We start from the raw sequence: 16,611 nt of genomic DNA, 5'->3' as shown, positions 1-16,611 counted from the left end.
GATTCGGCATGAGCCCCCGCATCCTCAGGACCTTCTATCACTGTGCCATTGAGAGCATCCTCACTGGATGCATCACCACCTGGTATGGCAACAGCACCGCCTACAACTGCAAAGCTCTCCAGCGAGTAGTGCGGTGCTCTGAACGGATAATTGGAGGTGAGCTTCCCTCCCTCCAAGACATCTACAGGAAGCGGTGCCTGAGGAAAGCGGGGAGGATCATCAACGACTCCAGTCACCCCAGCCATAAACTGTTCAGACTACTTCCATCAGGAAGGAGGTTCTGCAGCATCTGGTCCCGTACCAGCAGACTGAGAGACAGCTTCTTCCACCAGGCCATCAGACTGCTGAACACGTCATAGACACCTCAGCTTCACTACTGGAACTTCAACATTATGCACTCCATACTGTACAGTAATGCCACTGTTTTGCACATGTCTCAACTCTGTATATTTTTATATATTTTATTTATTGTTTACTCTATTTAATTTGTAAAATATGTGTACACACACACACACACGTGTAGAAAAATATTTAGTATACACATCCAGAAATGCATATACTATTATATATTGTACATATATTTATTAGTTTCAGATGTAGCCATTCTTGTATTTTGCTTGTTTACATTATTGTATTTTGTACAACTCTGTTGCTTGTGAAGCTCGCACACAAGAATTTCACTCACATGTGCTGTACCAATGTACCTGCACATATGATGTGACAATAAAAGTGATTTGATTTGATTTGATTTCTGGTAGTTCAATCCCCTCAGTTCTGACTACCTTCCCTCTCTTTGTTACCATTCGACTACACTTCTCCAGTCCGAACGACATTCCAATGTCATTGCTGTATAGCTTGGTAGTGTAGATCAGTGAATCGATGTCTCGTTCACTCTTGGCATACAGCTTGATGTCATCCATGTACAGGAGGTGGCTGACAACTGCTCCGTTCCGTAGTCGGTATCCGTAGCCCATCCATCCATCCATCCATCCATCTTCATCCGCTTTATCCGAGGCCGGGTCGCGGGGGTAGCAGCCTAAGCAAAGAGGCCCAGACCTCCCTCTCCCCAGCCACCTCCTCCAGCTTATCCGGGGGAATACCAAGGCGTTCCCAGGCCAGCCGAGAGATATAATCTCTCCAGCGTGTCCTGGGTCTGCCCCGGGGCCTCCTCCCGGTGGGACATGCCTGGAACACCTCACCCAGGAGGCGCCCAGGGGGCATCCTTGTCAGATGCCCGAACCACCTCAGCTGGCTCCTTTCGATGTGGAGCAGCAGCTGCTCTACTCTGAGCCCCTCCTGGATGGCCGAACTTCTCACCCTATCTCTAAGGGAGAGGCCAGCCACCCTTCGGAGGAAGCTCATTTCTGCCGCTTGTATCCGCGATCTCGTTCTTTCGGTCACTACCCACAGCTCGTGGCCATAGGTGAGGTTAGGGACGTAGATCGACCGGTAAATTGAGTGAGTATCACTACAAAGATTAACCCACAGTGGTCCTAATACCAGTTTGATATCAGCAAACACTGAGAGCACACGTATGACACCACAGCCATGCTATCAATGCAAACGCTGATAACAGCATAAATTGAATTAAATCGGGACTTGATGAGACCTTTTGAGTATCACTAGAAATATTATAAACAGTCGTCTCCATACCACAGTTTGCTATCAGTAAACACCAACGGCATTCACTGATAGCATAGCACATGCATGTTAGCAGTGTATAAACGATAGTTTAGCATATATTAGCACAGGTATCAATAAAGGACTACTGTATTAAACACTTTTACTAACCTCAGGCAGATGGACAGACCCTCTGCAGGCGGGATTGAGCGCCTGTAGTTGGTGTCTAGGCAGGCGATTCTTGGACCAACGCGGGACAGCAGGTCCTCAAACTGGGCGAGGGGAAGACAGCGGTGGTACCGCTGAAATCGGCAGTCATCCAGGCGCAGCTCCTGGAGCAAGTGGTGAAACTCACCAAACTGCTCACGCGTCTGGAGGACCTGATGGACCCAGGCACGGCGAGGACATCCTTAACACCGCTGCTCTGCTCTCCACAGTAAATAGAGACGGGAGACTCTCTCTTCAAACGCTAGCTCGACAGCTGCCATCTAGCAAAGATACCGTCTGGCACAACTTCCTCCCACATCCCTCCCACATTTCCGCTTCACGCGCGTCAAAATATGCAATTTTGAGGCGCGATGGATTTTTCTTGGACACGCGTTGAAGTGCGAATGTGCACGCGTCAAATTAGGGGCGTTTGGGGCGTTTTCGTTCGCATCTATCGCGTTCGGTGTGAACACACCGTTAGTTTCTCTATTTTTCCTCAAGCCTCTTTGTGTCTCTCCGTCTCGTTTTTCAGACAAAGCTCCTTTTATCCCTGGTCTTCCTGGTGCCCAACTGTTGGCTCTGCTTTCTATTATCCAGCCTGCAGTAGGGAGACACAAGTGGCTCAAGGCCTCCCTGCTGTGTCTTTGATCACTCATGTGACCTGCAGCTGATGTACACACAAGAAAGACCAAGGCATGTAGTAAAGCCTGCCTCCACAGTGCCAGGGACATGAGCAGGGGATACTGTCACCCCTGTACACACTTTAAGAAAACACCCCCAACAATGCCTGGCCCCGGGGAAATGGCCCACAATGGCAGAGAACCACTTGTCGTACTCAGAAACTTAACGTTGAGAAATATGATGCCTCTTGCGGGTGACCTGTTGTGAGCGCTGACACTTCATACAGCATGCTCTCTGCTGACACTGAGGGCCTCATGGTGACTTTCGACTTCCTTGTACTGGGGAGAAATGACAAATGATGGAGTGTGATATGGGGAGATTTGTAGACAGTTGGCATACAAACGTGCAAAGCCTGAAGGAGATGGATGACACATGGTGGAGTACAGCACATTTACTCCTCCATGCACACCACTGTGTTTAACAGGCCATGTAATGTGAAATAATACAGTGAGGAAAATCACATCTTACATTATTCACAATTTGTATTTGTTCCCAAATTATGAGTGGATGATATAAATGTCTCCCCCCCATTTCCAGACTTTTGTCCTCACTTTCTGTCTTAAAGCCATTAAAAGCATGCCAGATTTATTATGTGGCACCCACTGGAAAATATGAGCTCTATTTCACCCTAATTGAGATAGCTGATATGTAAGCCTGCTTAAATTACAGTTTCTCAAAGGTGAACGGGGTAAATCAAGAGCAGTTGTTGAAATTACTTCACTAGCTTTGTCTTCTTATTTTACTTGTAATTTTCTACTAAATTAAGGCTCCATATGAAGGACCTCAAAACATAGAGAACTATCTTAATGTTTTCTAAAGGCAAAAGGCTAATTAAGATATCCACAGGGTAGTATTTCTCAGACTGACTCAGGGATACAGAGGGGTCATCAGCTTGATTATTCATGTCTCAGTTAACCATTATTTTTTAATAAGACTGGGTCTCAGTGTTACATTACCTGTTTTATTTTTTCCTTCAGTTAGTAACTGAAGCAGGCATTATTAAAAGAAATGTTCAAAGGGAGCTCAACAACAATCTATAGTTAGTGATTCTTATGTATCTTTTGGATTTAAAAAAAATCCATGAATTAGAAAGTGTGTTGATTTACATTTGAAACATTACAACATTTATACATTTAGTAAATAACCAAATAAATATGTGAACATTCCCATGACAATGTGGCACACCGTTTATATTTCACTCAGTAGTGTTACTAAGGTACAGCTTAACAGCTAGCACTTATAAAACAGATTCCTCCACCAGAGACTCTATATCAGAGAATATATCAATCTATGAGTGTCTATGTCAATTTAATAAAATTTAATTTAATAAATTTGTTGCAAATATGTTTGCTGCCAAAAGAAAAAAAAAAACAAAGAATAAGTTTTATTTATTACTGATCGTAATCAGCAAAACACAAAGCTATTACATATTATCTCTCTCTCTCTCTCTCTCTCTCTGTATATATATATATATATATATATATATATATATATATATATATACACACATCTTCAACCTTTCCCTCTCTCTGTCTGTAGTCCCAGCCTGCTTCAAAATGGCCACCGTCGTCCCTGTACCCAAATCCTCCACCATCTCCTCATTGAACGACTGGCGACCTGTAGCCCTGACCCCCATCGTAAGCAAATGCTTCGAGAAGCTGGTCAGGGACTTCATCTGCTCTGCACTACCTGACTCACTGGACCCTCTACAGTTCGCATACTGCCACAACAGGTCCACTGATGATGCCATAGCCCTGACACTACATACTGCCCTGTCACACCTGGAGAAGAGAGACACGTATGTGAGAATGCTGTTTGTAGATTACAGCTCAGCATTCAATACCATCGTTCCCTCGAAGCTGGACAGGAAACTGCAGGATCTAGGACTGAGCAGCTCCCTCTGCAGCTGGATCCTTAGCTTCCTGTCTGACAGACGCCAAGTGGTCAGACTGGGCAGCATCACCTCATCCCCCATCACACTGAACACTGGTGCTCCACAGGGGTGTGTACTGAGCCCTCTCCTATACTCACTCTACACCTACGACTGCACAGCCACTAACAACTCCAACATCATTGTGAAGTTTGCGGACGACACTACAGTGGTGGGTCTTATCACCAATGGTGATGAGAGGGCTTACAGGGAGGAGGTCAGCACCCTGACCCACTGGTGTCAAGACAACCATCTCACCCTCAACGTCGCAAAGACAAAGGAGTTGATAGTGGACTTCCGGAGGTGCAGAGAAGTACACACCCCCATCACCATCAACGGCGCTGCTGTGGAGAGAGTGAGCAGCTTCCGGTTCCTTGGTGTACATCTGGCTGAGGATCTTACGTGGTCAGTACACACAAACAAAACAGTGAAGAAGGCGCAGCAGCGCCTCTTCTTTCTCAGGAGACTGAAAAGATTCGGCATGAGCCCCCGCATCCTCAGGACCTTCTATCACTGTGCCATTGAGAGCATCCTCACTGGATGCATCACCACCTGGTATGGCAACAGCACCGCCTACAACTGCAAAGCTCTCCAGCGAGTAGTGCGGTGCTCTGAACAGATAATTGGAGGTGAGCTTCCCTCCCTCCAAGACATCTACAGGAAGCAGTGCCTGAGGAAAGCGGGGAGGATCATCAAGGACTCCAGTCACCCCAGCCATAAACTGTTCAGACTACTTCCATCAGGAAGGAGGTTCTGCAGCATCCAGTCCCGTACCAGCAGACTGAGAGACAGCTTCTTCCACCAGGCCATCAGACTGCTGAACACGTCATAGACACCTCACCTTCACTACTGGAACTTTAACATTATGCACTCCATACTGTACAGTGATGCCACTGTTTTGCACATGTCCCAACTCTGTATATTTTATATATTTTATTTATTGTTTACTCTATTTAATTTGTAAAATATGTGTACACACACACACACACACACACACACACGTAGAAAAATATTTAGTATACACATCCAGAAATGCATATACTATTATATATTGTACATATATTTATTAGTTTCAGATGTAGCCATTCTTGTATTTTGCTTGTTTACATTATTGTATTTTGCACAACTCTGTTGCTTGTGAAGCTCGCACACAAGAATTTCACTCACATGTACTGTACCAATGTACCTGCACATGTGATGTGACAATAAAAGTGATTTGATTTGATTTGATTTGATATATATAAACCACTAGACCCTCCTACTGTCTGTGTACAGGGGTCCGAGGGATCCTCCAGGAACCTATTTTCTGAATAACCTGTTCCAGGGCAGGCTAGATTCACAGCATAAATTAGCATGGTGATTTACCAGAGTAACAAGTAAAACACCTTAATAATACAGAAAATACAGAGTTAGCCCTGAAGCTTCCTGGATAAGCTAAAATCCAGCTTTGTAGTATAGACCTCTGGCCCTTGTGTACTGAGATAGCAATTAGTGAAGCTGGTTCCTTTGCCCTTTGCGCTATTGTTCCTGTGAAAATACTTACCCAGTTGTCTTGTGCGCAGATTTTCTAGAGACTGGTGAGCTGAACTCAGTGCTGGTGAGATTCATTCTGAGGAAAGGAACTTTGGATTTGCCTGTTGATCTAGAACCCTGGACTTCACTAATGGAGACCTGTTCCCTGAGTATTGAACCCCATGAAATTTTTAGACTGGAGTCCTGTGTTTGAGTCTAACCCACCTTAGTGTTTATGACAGAGGCTCAAGACTGCCATGAACCTAAAACTACTGGAACACCAGACTCATACGCAGGTTTTACATCGCCTGCTTTGAGGAAAAAGGGAAAAACCTATTAAAAATGCTCTCATTAAAAGTCAATTGAAATGATGATGAAACAAAAGCAAAGCTTAATTCATAATTCATAGCATAAATTGTCTTTATTGGGGAGGTACATAAAAGTGGATATTTCAAGCCAAAGAAAACTTTCTGTATTTGTTCTGGCTAAAGACACTTTCAGAAGGCATGTGATAAGTGTAATAAATATAATGTTTTTAAAGAATTCTGATTGTTTTACTCTACAGTAAAGACTATAGTTCTCTCACAGAAGAAGAGAGGAGGTGTCTGTTGGCAGTCTTTTGTTTTTGCTGAAGTCTGATGGCATTTATTTCATCACACACTGGTAGGATGTTGTGATAAACTGTGCAAAGCGTTGTTTTGTCCTTTTGTGCTCTGAAATGTGCCACAACTTTAGTGGGAGGTGATGGTTCATTACTGGCTGCCACCACTTTACATAGTCTTTATAAATCCAGGCGACTTGTCTTTTGAGAAAAGTGTAGTCCCTTATAGGAGGTTACTTTAAAGAACTGACTGACTGGGGATTAATTGTAAATTATCGTTTCATCAAATGATAAGTGTATTAATCTGGACTTTAAAGATACTTAAATCACTTTTTCCCCAGAGTTAAGACAAACCGTGATAAAATCAATAAGCAATTTTAAAGAGACATTGAATGAGGTGTTTAGATGCAGCTGCTTCTTGATTCAGAACCCTTGGTATGGTTAAAAGTCAAAGAAAGTAGATGCTGTCCCTCAGCACCTATTCTTCATCAGCTAGTGTGTGTATAATGATCGTACTTTGCTGGCTATCCTGCAACTTACAGTGCCTTTTAGATAAAGTCAGAACTCAGAATTTCCAAATTCCCAGTTGGCATTTTTCATCTGGAATTACCTCTCAACTTGGGCACCTTTTGACTCGTCTTGACCCAACTTTTGACTCATCAAAGTAGCCACCTTTGGGAGAAAAACAGCTGACCACACCAATAGAAATCAAATATTCTTCAGAAATTCTTCCCATATGTGTTGCAGAAGTTCCCATAAATGTGTGACACTTGTAGGTTGCTTTGCTTTCACTCTTCTGTCCAGTTCATCCCAAACCAGCTCAATGGGGTTTAAGTCTGGAGACTGTGCTGGCCGCTCCATGTTTTCAAGCTTATCAACTTGGTCTTTTTCCCTGAGATAGGTCTGGCATAGATTGGACTTATGTTTTGTGTCATTATCTTGCTATAGGATGAACCCCTGACCAACTAGATGCATACCAGAGGTTATTGCATGGCGCTGCAGAATGCTGTAGTAGCCGTTTTGGTTCACTCTGTACAAGTCACCGACCCTGGATATAGCACGCTTCCTCCTCCATGTTTGATAGTTGATGCCCCACACTGTGTGAACCAACCATAAGGTCAACTTCTCTTGTTTTACCCTTACTACTTGCAAGATGATGCCAGTGAGGATGGTTCCTCTCACTTCACTACAGTATAAGTATTTCCTTAAAGGTAGAATATAAACATTTGTTCCTTTCTGTAAAAAAAAACCCCCCCAAAAACAAACAGTAATCCAAAAATCGTGTGTTAAATTAATCAGAATGTTTTTTTTGTATGTAATTTGTATAGTATATTTTTTTTCTCTCATTTCTTTTCTAAATGTACTTGTATATTGTTCACATGTTGAAATAAATTACCAATCAATCAATCAATCAATCAATTCCCAAATATCTTCAGGTGTAAGTATTTGTACGTAAATATAATTATAAATATAATAATAATTTTAAATACAATGACAATATACATATTCATTCTATATATATATATATTACATGCATTCTAAATGACACAGTCTACTGTGCTAATTATTTATTTTCAGTTGCAAATATACAGCTAGTGTTATACGCACAGCTTAGTGGGCATAAAACCATCATATTGCAAAAGTGATTTGATATACAGCAAAAGCAAGTGTCCGGTTTGGATAACACATGGTCTCAGGTTTTGCGTCCATTTGATGCACTGATTGAATCCCTCACCCACTTCCATCTGTGTTACTCTCTTTGTGCTCCCAACTTTAGTCGACCGTTATTAAGGGCAAAGTCTGACCATTTCCCATAGGGAGCCAAAGAAAAACCCTGTAATTCATATTCCTAGCACAGACATGTATCCATCAATCATTTTATTTAATTCTGGCTAGGGCTCAAGAGAAGATATTCTCTTTCTGTCCTCCTATATGTATTGAAGAGATGTGTCTTAGAACAAAAGGAGAGGAGTGCCGATAAATCCCCCAAGACTGAACAACATAAAGCTGTGTGAAGAAAATGGATCTGGAAACAAGGGCACTTTAAAAGCTCCCTGACTTAATTTGGAGTGAATTAAAAATCAAGATATGAGACTTTTTTTAAAAAAGTAAATACAAAGTGACATAGCAGTAATGTTCAAGTACATAATAGTTGTAAGGAGGGATCAGGGAATGAAAAGGGAATGAAAAGAATAATGAATCCAATGGCATGGTATCAAGATTATTCAAGATTATTTTGTGGTCTAACACAATGACAGACAGAGAAGGCATGCTGTGCAAGCACTTTTTAATTCATTCATCTTTTTCATTCATCATTAATTCATCAAGTACAAAGAACTTTAAAAATGTAATCCCGTTTGGAAGAAGAACTGAATTTACAGAAAGTTGATCATCTCCCAGGCTGATTTCTTGTCCATAGCAACCGTGTATACAACTAATGTAGTATAGACCTGCCATAACAAATTAACGCTATATTTTTTTTAGAAACCAAGTAAAAATAATAATACTTGTGGGACACTCTGCTTAAGCCTTTGGTAACATTAAGCATATTTAAAAAAAGATGACATGGAAATATAGAATAGAAAACAAACACAAAGTTCTTGTAGAAGTAAGCCTCATCACATCAACAGAACATATATGTCAAATATATCAATACAGACTACATGAACAGTTAACTGGAAAAAGAGCTGATATATAGTATAAAAAACTGACTTTGTTCCTGAAATAAGGTTTTAAAAGAAAACTGTCTCTGTCACTATCTTTGCTGTTTATTGTTACTGATTTGAAATGAGGTTTTTTGGAAGGAACATGGAAATCGAGCAGCGGCGAGAGAATTTAAGATTAACGAATCGATGGTTCGCAAATGGAGGAAGCTAGAAAACAAGCTCCGGCAGGTCAAGAAAACGCAGCTGAGTTTCCGCGGACATAAGGCGAGGTGGCCCGAGTTGGAGGAAAGACTCGAGCGGTGGATCATCGAGCAAAGAACGAGCGGGAGAAGCGTTTCGACGGTCACCATTCGGCTAAAAGCAGTTTCACTTTCACTTTTTATGAAACGGTGCCATTTTTCCATCCGGACCAGGACTACGGTAGCGCAGCAACTTCCAGCGGATTATAAGGAAAAGCTGGCCATCTTCCGCTCCTACTGCAGCAAACACATCGGCGACAAAAACATCCAGCCCATCCACATCACAAACATGGACGAGGTCCCGCTCACTTTTGACATCCCGGTGAGTCACACTGTGGAGAAGAAGGGGACCAGCACGGTAGCGATACGCACAACGGGGCACGAAAAGTCTTCTTTTACTGTTGTGCTTGGCTGCCATGCTAATGGACAGAAACTATGGTGATTTTTAAGAGAAAGACTTTGCCTAAAGAGAAGTTTCCAGCAGGAATCATCATTAAGGCAAATGAAAAGGGCTGGATGGATGAGGAAATGATGAAAGGGTGGCTGAGGGAGGTGTATGTAAGGAGACCAGGTGGTTTTTTCCACGCATCACCATCGCTCTTAATCTGTGACTCTATACGTGCCCATCTCACAGCCGATGTGAAAAAAACTAGTGAAACAAATGAACTGTGAGCTTGCTGTCATTCCGGGAGGCCTGACAAAGGATCTCCAACGGCTGGACATCGGTGTGAACCGCCCGTTCAAAGTAAGGCTGCGAGCGGCCTGGGAGCGATGGATGACCGATGGAGACCACAGTTTCACCAAGAGGCAGCGCCGGGCGAGTTACGCCACAATTTGCCAATGGATTGTAGATGCTTGGGCTAACATGTCTGCTGGCACTGTTGTTCGAGCTTTCGCAAAAGCCGGCATCATTTCCGAGGAGCCGCACGGCACGGAAAGTGACTCTGACAGTGAAGAAAGTGAACCTGGCATGTTTGATGGAGATTTAGCGCAGCTGTTCAATTCAGACAGAGGATGAGGACTTCGATGGGTTTGATTGATGATAAAAATGTGAGTACCAAACTCAGTTTTGCTCCTGCTTTATTTTTAAATACGCACACTTGTATGCTTGTGTGTTGTTGATGATGACGATTACTGGTAATAAAAATGTGAGTAAGGTACCGAACTCAGGTTTGCTCCCGCTTTATTTTTAAATACGCATACGGTACTTGTATGCGCCCTATGATCCAGTGCGCCTTATGTGTGTGTTAAATACAGTAATGGCACACATAACTGAGACTGCGCCTTTTAGTACAGTGCGTCTTATGGTCGTGAAAATACGGTATAACCCCCGTGCTAGCCTCTCTGCACTGGCTGCCTGTGTCTTTTAGAGTTAATTTTAAAATTCTTATGTTTGTTTTTAAATGCCTTCACAGTCTTGCCCCGCCTTACCTCTCCAAGCTTCTTCATCCCCACATACCCTGTCAGTCTCTCAGGTCAGCTGACCAGCTGCTCCTGGAGGTACCGAGATCCAGGAGGAAGCTCAGAGGGGACAGGGCCTTCTCTATTGTGGCTCCAAAATTATGGAATAATTTGCCCATGCATGTTAGAGAGGCCCCTTCACTGTCCACTTTTAAATCACGTCTTAAAACCCACTTTTATTCCTTGGCTTTTAACCCCAGTGAGACGTAGTTTCTCTTTTAATTGAAGTAGTTATTTAATTAATGATTTCACTCTTCTTTTATTTGTGTTTTATTTATATCTCATGTAATTTTATTTTACGGTTCCAATGTACAGCACTTTGTGTCAGCTGTGGTTGTTTTAAAGTGCTTTATAAATAAAGTTGATGATGAAAGCTGATGATGACTAAAAGCTAGGATGTTTAATTCCTTATATACAGAAATGTATGCAATTGTATTTATATATATTTAAATTGAATAAGGAGAACATCATGGAAGAGTGTTCCTTGACTGGAAGGATGAATAAAATGTAATAAATATATATGCCACATACTTCAGCTTCCAAAACTTAAATTACCTGCTGGCCTATGTCTTGGTCAGGAGACTTGAGGATCACAGTTCCATGGAGAAAAAGCATAATATAAACTTTTGGCCTTTATTTGATAGAGACAGTGTAGGTAGACAGGAAAGCTGGGAGAGAGAGGGGAAAACATGCAGCAGACTCAAACCTGGGACTATTGCTCTCCGGTCATACAGCACATGGTCACCTGCTCATCCATTGCGCTAAACCAACACCCCAGGCAAGTGTTTTTAATAAGTAGTGACAGGTAATAGTGATGATAACTGTGCGATAGGAGAAGGATCGTTGAGTGCGAGAGGAACTGACCTGAAAAATAGGATCATGGCCAAGCTTGAAAACTGGATCCCCCGTAGCCGGTTACCAAGATTACGTGAAGTACCCTCATAAGGTCTGCTAGATGATGTTAATGCAGCACTACGGATGATACCTACAACCACGATTACCGACACTAACAAGCTGATCTACAATATGGCAGCAGTGATCAGTGAGATGCTTGGCTACAAGTTGAACAGCGACAAGGGGCAGTACCCTCCATGGAGAAGGAGGCTAGAGGGCAAGATCAAAGTAGCACAGAGGGAGGTTAGCCAACTAACGGAGTTGCAGAAAGGTGCGACAAATAAGGTGCCTAAGAAATACAGCAAGCTGTCCATACCTGAGGCCTTGGAAACTGCCAAGCAAAGACTCACAGCCTTGGCCAGCCGCTTGAGGAGGTACACCAGAGAGATAGAAGGCAGGAGAATAAACCAGCTGTTCTCCACAGAACCAGCAAAGGTGTACTCTCAGTGGCAAGGGAACAATAAGAGAACAGCACCACCAAGGCTGGAGACGGAGCAATACTGGAAGAGCATATGGGAGAAGGATGCAACCCATAACGGCAATGCTCAGTGGCTAGAGGATCTGAGGGCAGACCACAGCGACCTCCCTGAACAGGGTCCAGTAACCATCACAGTGGCAGATATCCAAGAAAGGGTCTCCAGTATGAAGAGTTGGACAGCACCAGGGCCCAACATGGTTCACGCCTACTGGCTGAAGAAGCTGACTGCACTCCACGAGCGTCTGGCAGCACAAATGAACCAGCTGCTAGTTAACGAGAGACACCCGGAATGGCTAACTGAAGGCCGGACGGTCCTGATCCCCAAGGACCCCAAGAAGGGACCGGTCCCCTCCAACTACCGACCAATAACCTGCCTCAGTACTACATGGAAGCTCCTGTCAGGCATCATATCGGCTAAGATGAACAGGCACATGGATCAATACATGAGCGGGACACAGAAAGGAATTGGCAAGAATACCAGAGGTGCAAAACACCAGCTACTGGTAGACAGAACAATCAGCCAAGACTGCAAGACCAGACTGACCAACCTGTGCACTGCCTGGATTAATTACAAGAAGGCCTATGACTCAATGCCCCACAGCTGGATACTGGAATGCCTAGAATTGTACAAGATCAATGGGACCCTAAGAGCCTTCATCAGGAACTCAATGGGGATGTGGCGTACAACACTAGAGGCCAACTCCAAGCCCATAGCACAAGTCACCATCAAGTGCGGGATCTACCAAGGAGATGCTCTGTCCCCACTGCTGTTCTGCATAGGCCTGAACCCCTTCAGTGAGATCATTAACAAGACTGGCTACGGATACCGACTACGGAACGGAGCAGTTGTCAGCCACCTCCTGTACATGGATGACATTAAGCTGTATGCCAAGAGTGAACGAGACATCGATTCACTGATCCACACACTGTAAACCCGAATAAGTTACCAGAACTCAAAAAAATTGAGGCAATCGATTGCCTCAATTTTTTTGAGTTGATCAACTCAAAAGTCAAATTTTTCCAGAACATAAAAGTTTGGATTACATGGTACTTGTATCTTTTGAGAACGGTCAACTCAAATATTTGCAGTTAATATGACTTAAAGTTTCAAGTTTACAAATTCAAAGAAATAAGTTCACAGAACTTATAAAAAATAAGTACACAACCACAACATTTTTATGTTAACAAAACTCAAATGTTTATTAGTTTGTGTTGTCATTATTTTAAGTACACGTTAGTCAAATATGTTGACTACTTGATACTTAAAAACATGTGACCCAAAACTTAAAATTTTTGAGGCAATTGATTGCCTCAATTACACTGAGTATCGGTAACTTAATATGCAAAAGTCATAAACATCTGCCATTGAACAGTATCTTGCCTGCTCCCTTTTAGCACTATGTTGAAATTAAATACATTTTTTTTAAAAAATAAATAAATAAATTAAAAATAATTAACAAAAACATTTATAAATTAAAATAAGTAGACCAAAAATTGTTTAGTCAGGAAAACTGTCAGAGTAATGAAAAATAATGCCAAATAATAATAAATAATATCAAAATGTGCTTTTGGCTCTCTGGCTCTCTGGCTTTTGGCTCTCTGGCTAATATCTGAATAATATCTGAATATCTGAATAAGGCAACAGGGCAGCAATTTGAGTGAATTACAATGCTATTTGTTTTACATTAACCAGTATCAAACAGTGAAATTTAGGTCATCTTGCGCAGCCCACAATGTTTTGGAAATAGTATTACGAAAAACATTAAAACACACAAAACATTAGTGTTGCTTTGCATTATGTTAATGAGAACAAAGGCACGTTGTATAGTTTGGACCTATTGGCTGAATGCAATAACGTTTTGAGGCATTATTTAGATAAAAGGAGAGAACTTTGAACTAGCCTTTTATAATGCTTCACCCTGCATCCTTCTTTCAGATGAGTTCCTACATAACCAAGTCATTCTTGAGGGTCTGTAACCTGGGTGACAGTTTACCACTTTCTAGACCAAGTAAAATCTTTTGAGTAAATTCTAAAGTGTTGGTCAGGGCTTTGGGGTAGCTGAGGTGCATAGATCAGTCCAAACATTACCAGGAAGGCTTCACCAAATCTGGGGAGACTGAACACGGCATCACTTTCAATGACGACAGAGATTTTCACAGGTTGGTAGTGAACTGGACTTGTCGTGTCATGGTCACTAATGACAGTGAAGAGGGCCACTTCAACACCATCAAGCTCCAACTCATCAGATTCGTCCTGAATTAATGAAAAAGAGATACTAATCACAATCTAACCCAAGAAATACAACAGACGACATATAATTTCTCATTTTACCAACTCCAATTGAGATCCAATACCTCTTTTACAAGGGAGACCTGAGTCTCACTGTAAGAGGTGAAAAACAGAAGATCCATGTTCTGCACACATAAATCAGCTAATTCACCAGAGAATCAAGTGGTGTGAGATAGACTGAAACTAAGCTAAAGGAAATACACAGGAAAATGTTTTACTAAACATCTTATCACTTTCAACAAAACACCAATTCAGTTCATTCGTAGTGAGGAGACAGAAAAGACCATACATGGAAACCGTATGGGTAGACTAAACAAAGGTAAGTCCAAACAGTGCATCAAAATACATGTTTGTACTTTGATGCACTGTTTATATACACAGTAGTATCTGTTAGATACTTAAGGACACTCACAGTGCAGGTTCTGAAAAATCCAGAGACATCCTCACGCAGATAGACAGGAAGGGCGTGGAGAACGGTAGTGCGCTTGGTGTGGATATCATGGATTTCCTATTTCCAGATAAAAACAGAATTGTATATACTGGTGAGTTTACTGAACAACAACAACAACAACAGTCAAATCAGAACATATGTCCACAAATAACCTGTTCACATCTTTAATACAGTCAGACAAATAGCAAACACAAAGTGGAGTAATAGCAAAATTCAAAAAGCTCATTTAAATCATTGAACCTGTCCAATGTTCCACTGGTTCAACCTATGAAATGTGTAACAATCTATTATTACCTGTTCATTGTGAATTCTTAGAATTTCAGCCAGGGCATCAGCTGTCTTCCCAGTTTTTGATGCCTTCTGTCTGAATAAGGTCATCAGTCGAGGAAGATGGCAGTCAAGTTCAGCGTAGAATGTATTGGGCAGGTTCTGATTTGTAATCCGCTGAAACTCTGCATACAACTACAGCAGAAGGACAATACAGTTCAATTTGAAGAATCTCGCACATCTTTATAAAGCAGCAAAAAGCTGCCACATGAGTAAGAATTACAATTTTCATTTTAAAGAGAGCTGATCCGTATTACCTCAGACTCCATTTTTAGAGCAGGCCAGAGGTCCAAGAGCTCCTTCACTCCTTCACAACCCTAACCCTGCACATATAGTTTAAAATATAGCGTTTCTAACAAGAAAACAGCTTGAAAGCACTCTCACTGCAGACAGGCATCTCCGTTGTGTAACTGCAGGGACAACGGGCTTGTTTGGACCCAACTATTCTGAGTCATGAGAGGGGGTTTAAAAATTTAAAGAGATTAAAACACTTTGTTTCATACTAGGCGACCGGGCGCCACCTCTAGAACAAGTAGTATCTAACTTTTTAAACAGCCTGCGACCCTCATTACAACAACTTAATGCTAGCTCTGCAAGCGCAAAGTTTCCTTCGGGAGAGCAGCAAAGCACATAAAAAACACGGACCCGACATTTCTGCTATTCTTTTCGACACACACCCAAAATACAACTAAATATTCGTATTTTAACAATAAACTAATATCAACATTGAAAACTTACTGTAAGTCCAGTGATGCTAGTTGCTGCGGTTAGGTCCAACTTTCTCCAGTCGTCCGTGTTGCCTCTTTGGTGCTGTTCCCGCCCATATACCTTTACTTCTTCTGTGTTTTGTATTAATGCTCATTAGCGCCGCCTTCCGCTTCGGAGGGTGAATCAGAGATTAACTCGGAATAAAAATTGATTCCTGCAGCTGCTCAACACTTGCGGAAAATATTAAAAATATATATGTAGGGTACATTGATAAAACAATGAATATTAAAATAAATACATTTTGTCTTCCACTAATGCATTTAAGACAATTTGATTTCACTTATTTGGTGAAACACTTTGAGATTTTATTGTATTTTAGCATGTGCTACATAAATTAAGTTTATTATTAAATCCTATACTTGAAACAACAAAAATAACAGGACTTTACCATTCTTATATGTCCTAACTTAACTGTGTTACGTTGTGCTTAAGTTATGATTTTAAGTGATGCTTACTTAATATAGAAATAGTTCAATTCAATCAAAT

At 41.8% G+C, this 16,611-nt stretch overlaps 1 protein-coding gene across 1 annotated transcript; it reads right to left on the bottom strand.

Annotated features, from left to right (window-relative positions):
• Positions 1-13,219: 13,219 nt before the first annotated feature.
• On the bottom strand, positions 13,220-16,297 carry LOC146692752 (uncharacterized). Its single transcript, XM_085432922.1, has 5 exons — positions 16,096-16,297; positions 15,615-15,680; positions 15,325-15,492; positions 14,992-15,087; positions 13,220-14,543 (listed from the first exon to the last, which is right to left on the bottom strand). Exons 2-5 carry the CDS (start codon positions 15,624-15,626, stop codon positions 14,280-14,282), a joined length of 540 nt encoding a protein of 179 aa, XP_085289048.1. The 5' UTR covers positions 15,627-15,680; positions 16,096-16,297; the 3' UTR covers positions 13,220-14,279.
• Positions 16,298-16,611: the final 314 nt, after the last annotated feature.

The sequence above is a fragment of the Copadichromis virginalis genome, linkage group LG15 (assembly GCF_057382275.1).
Source record: "Copadichromis virginalis isolate Kocher_CV1m ecotype Utaka linkage group LG15, C_Virginalis_male_GT1.1, whole genome shotgun sequence".
NCBI lineage: Eukaryota > Metazoa > Chordata > Actinopteri > Cichliformes > Cichlidae > Copadichromis > Copadichromis virginalis.
The sequence above is the reverse complement of the archived record's forward strand: the minus strand, read 5'-3'. Positions and strand labels throughout refer to the sequence as shown.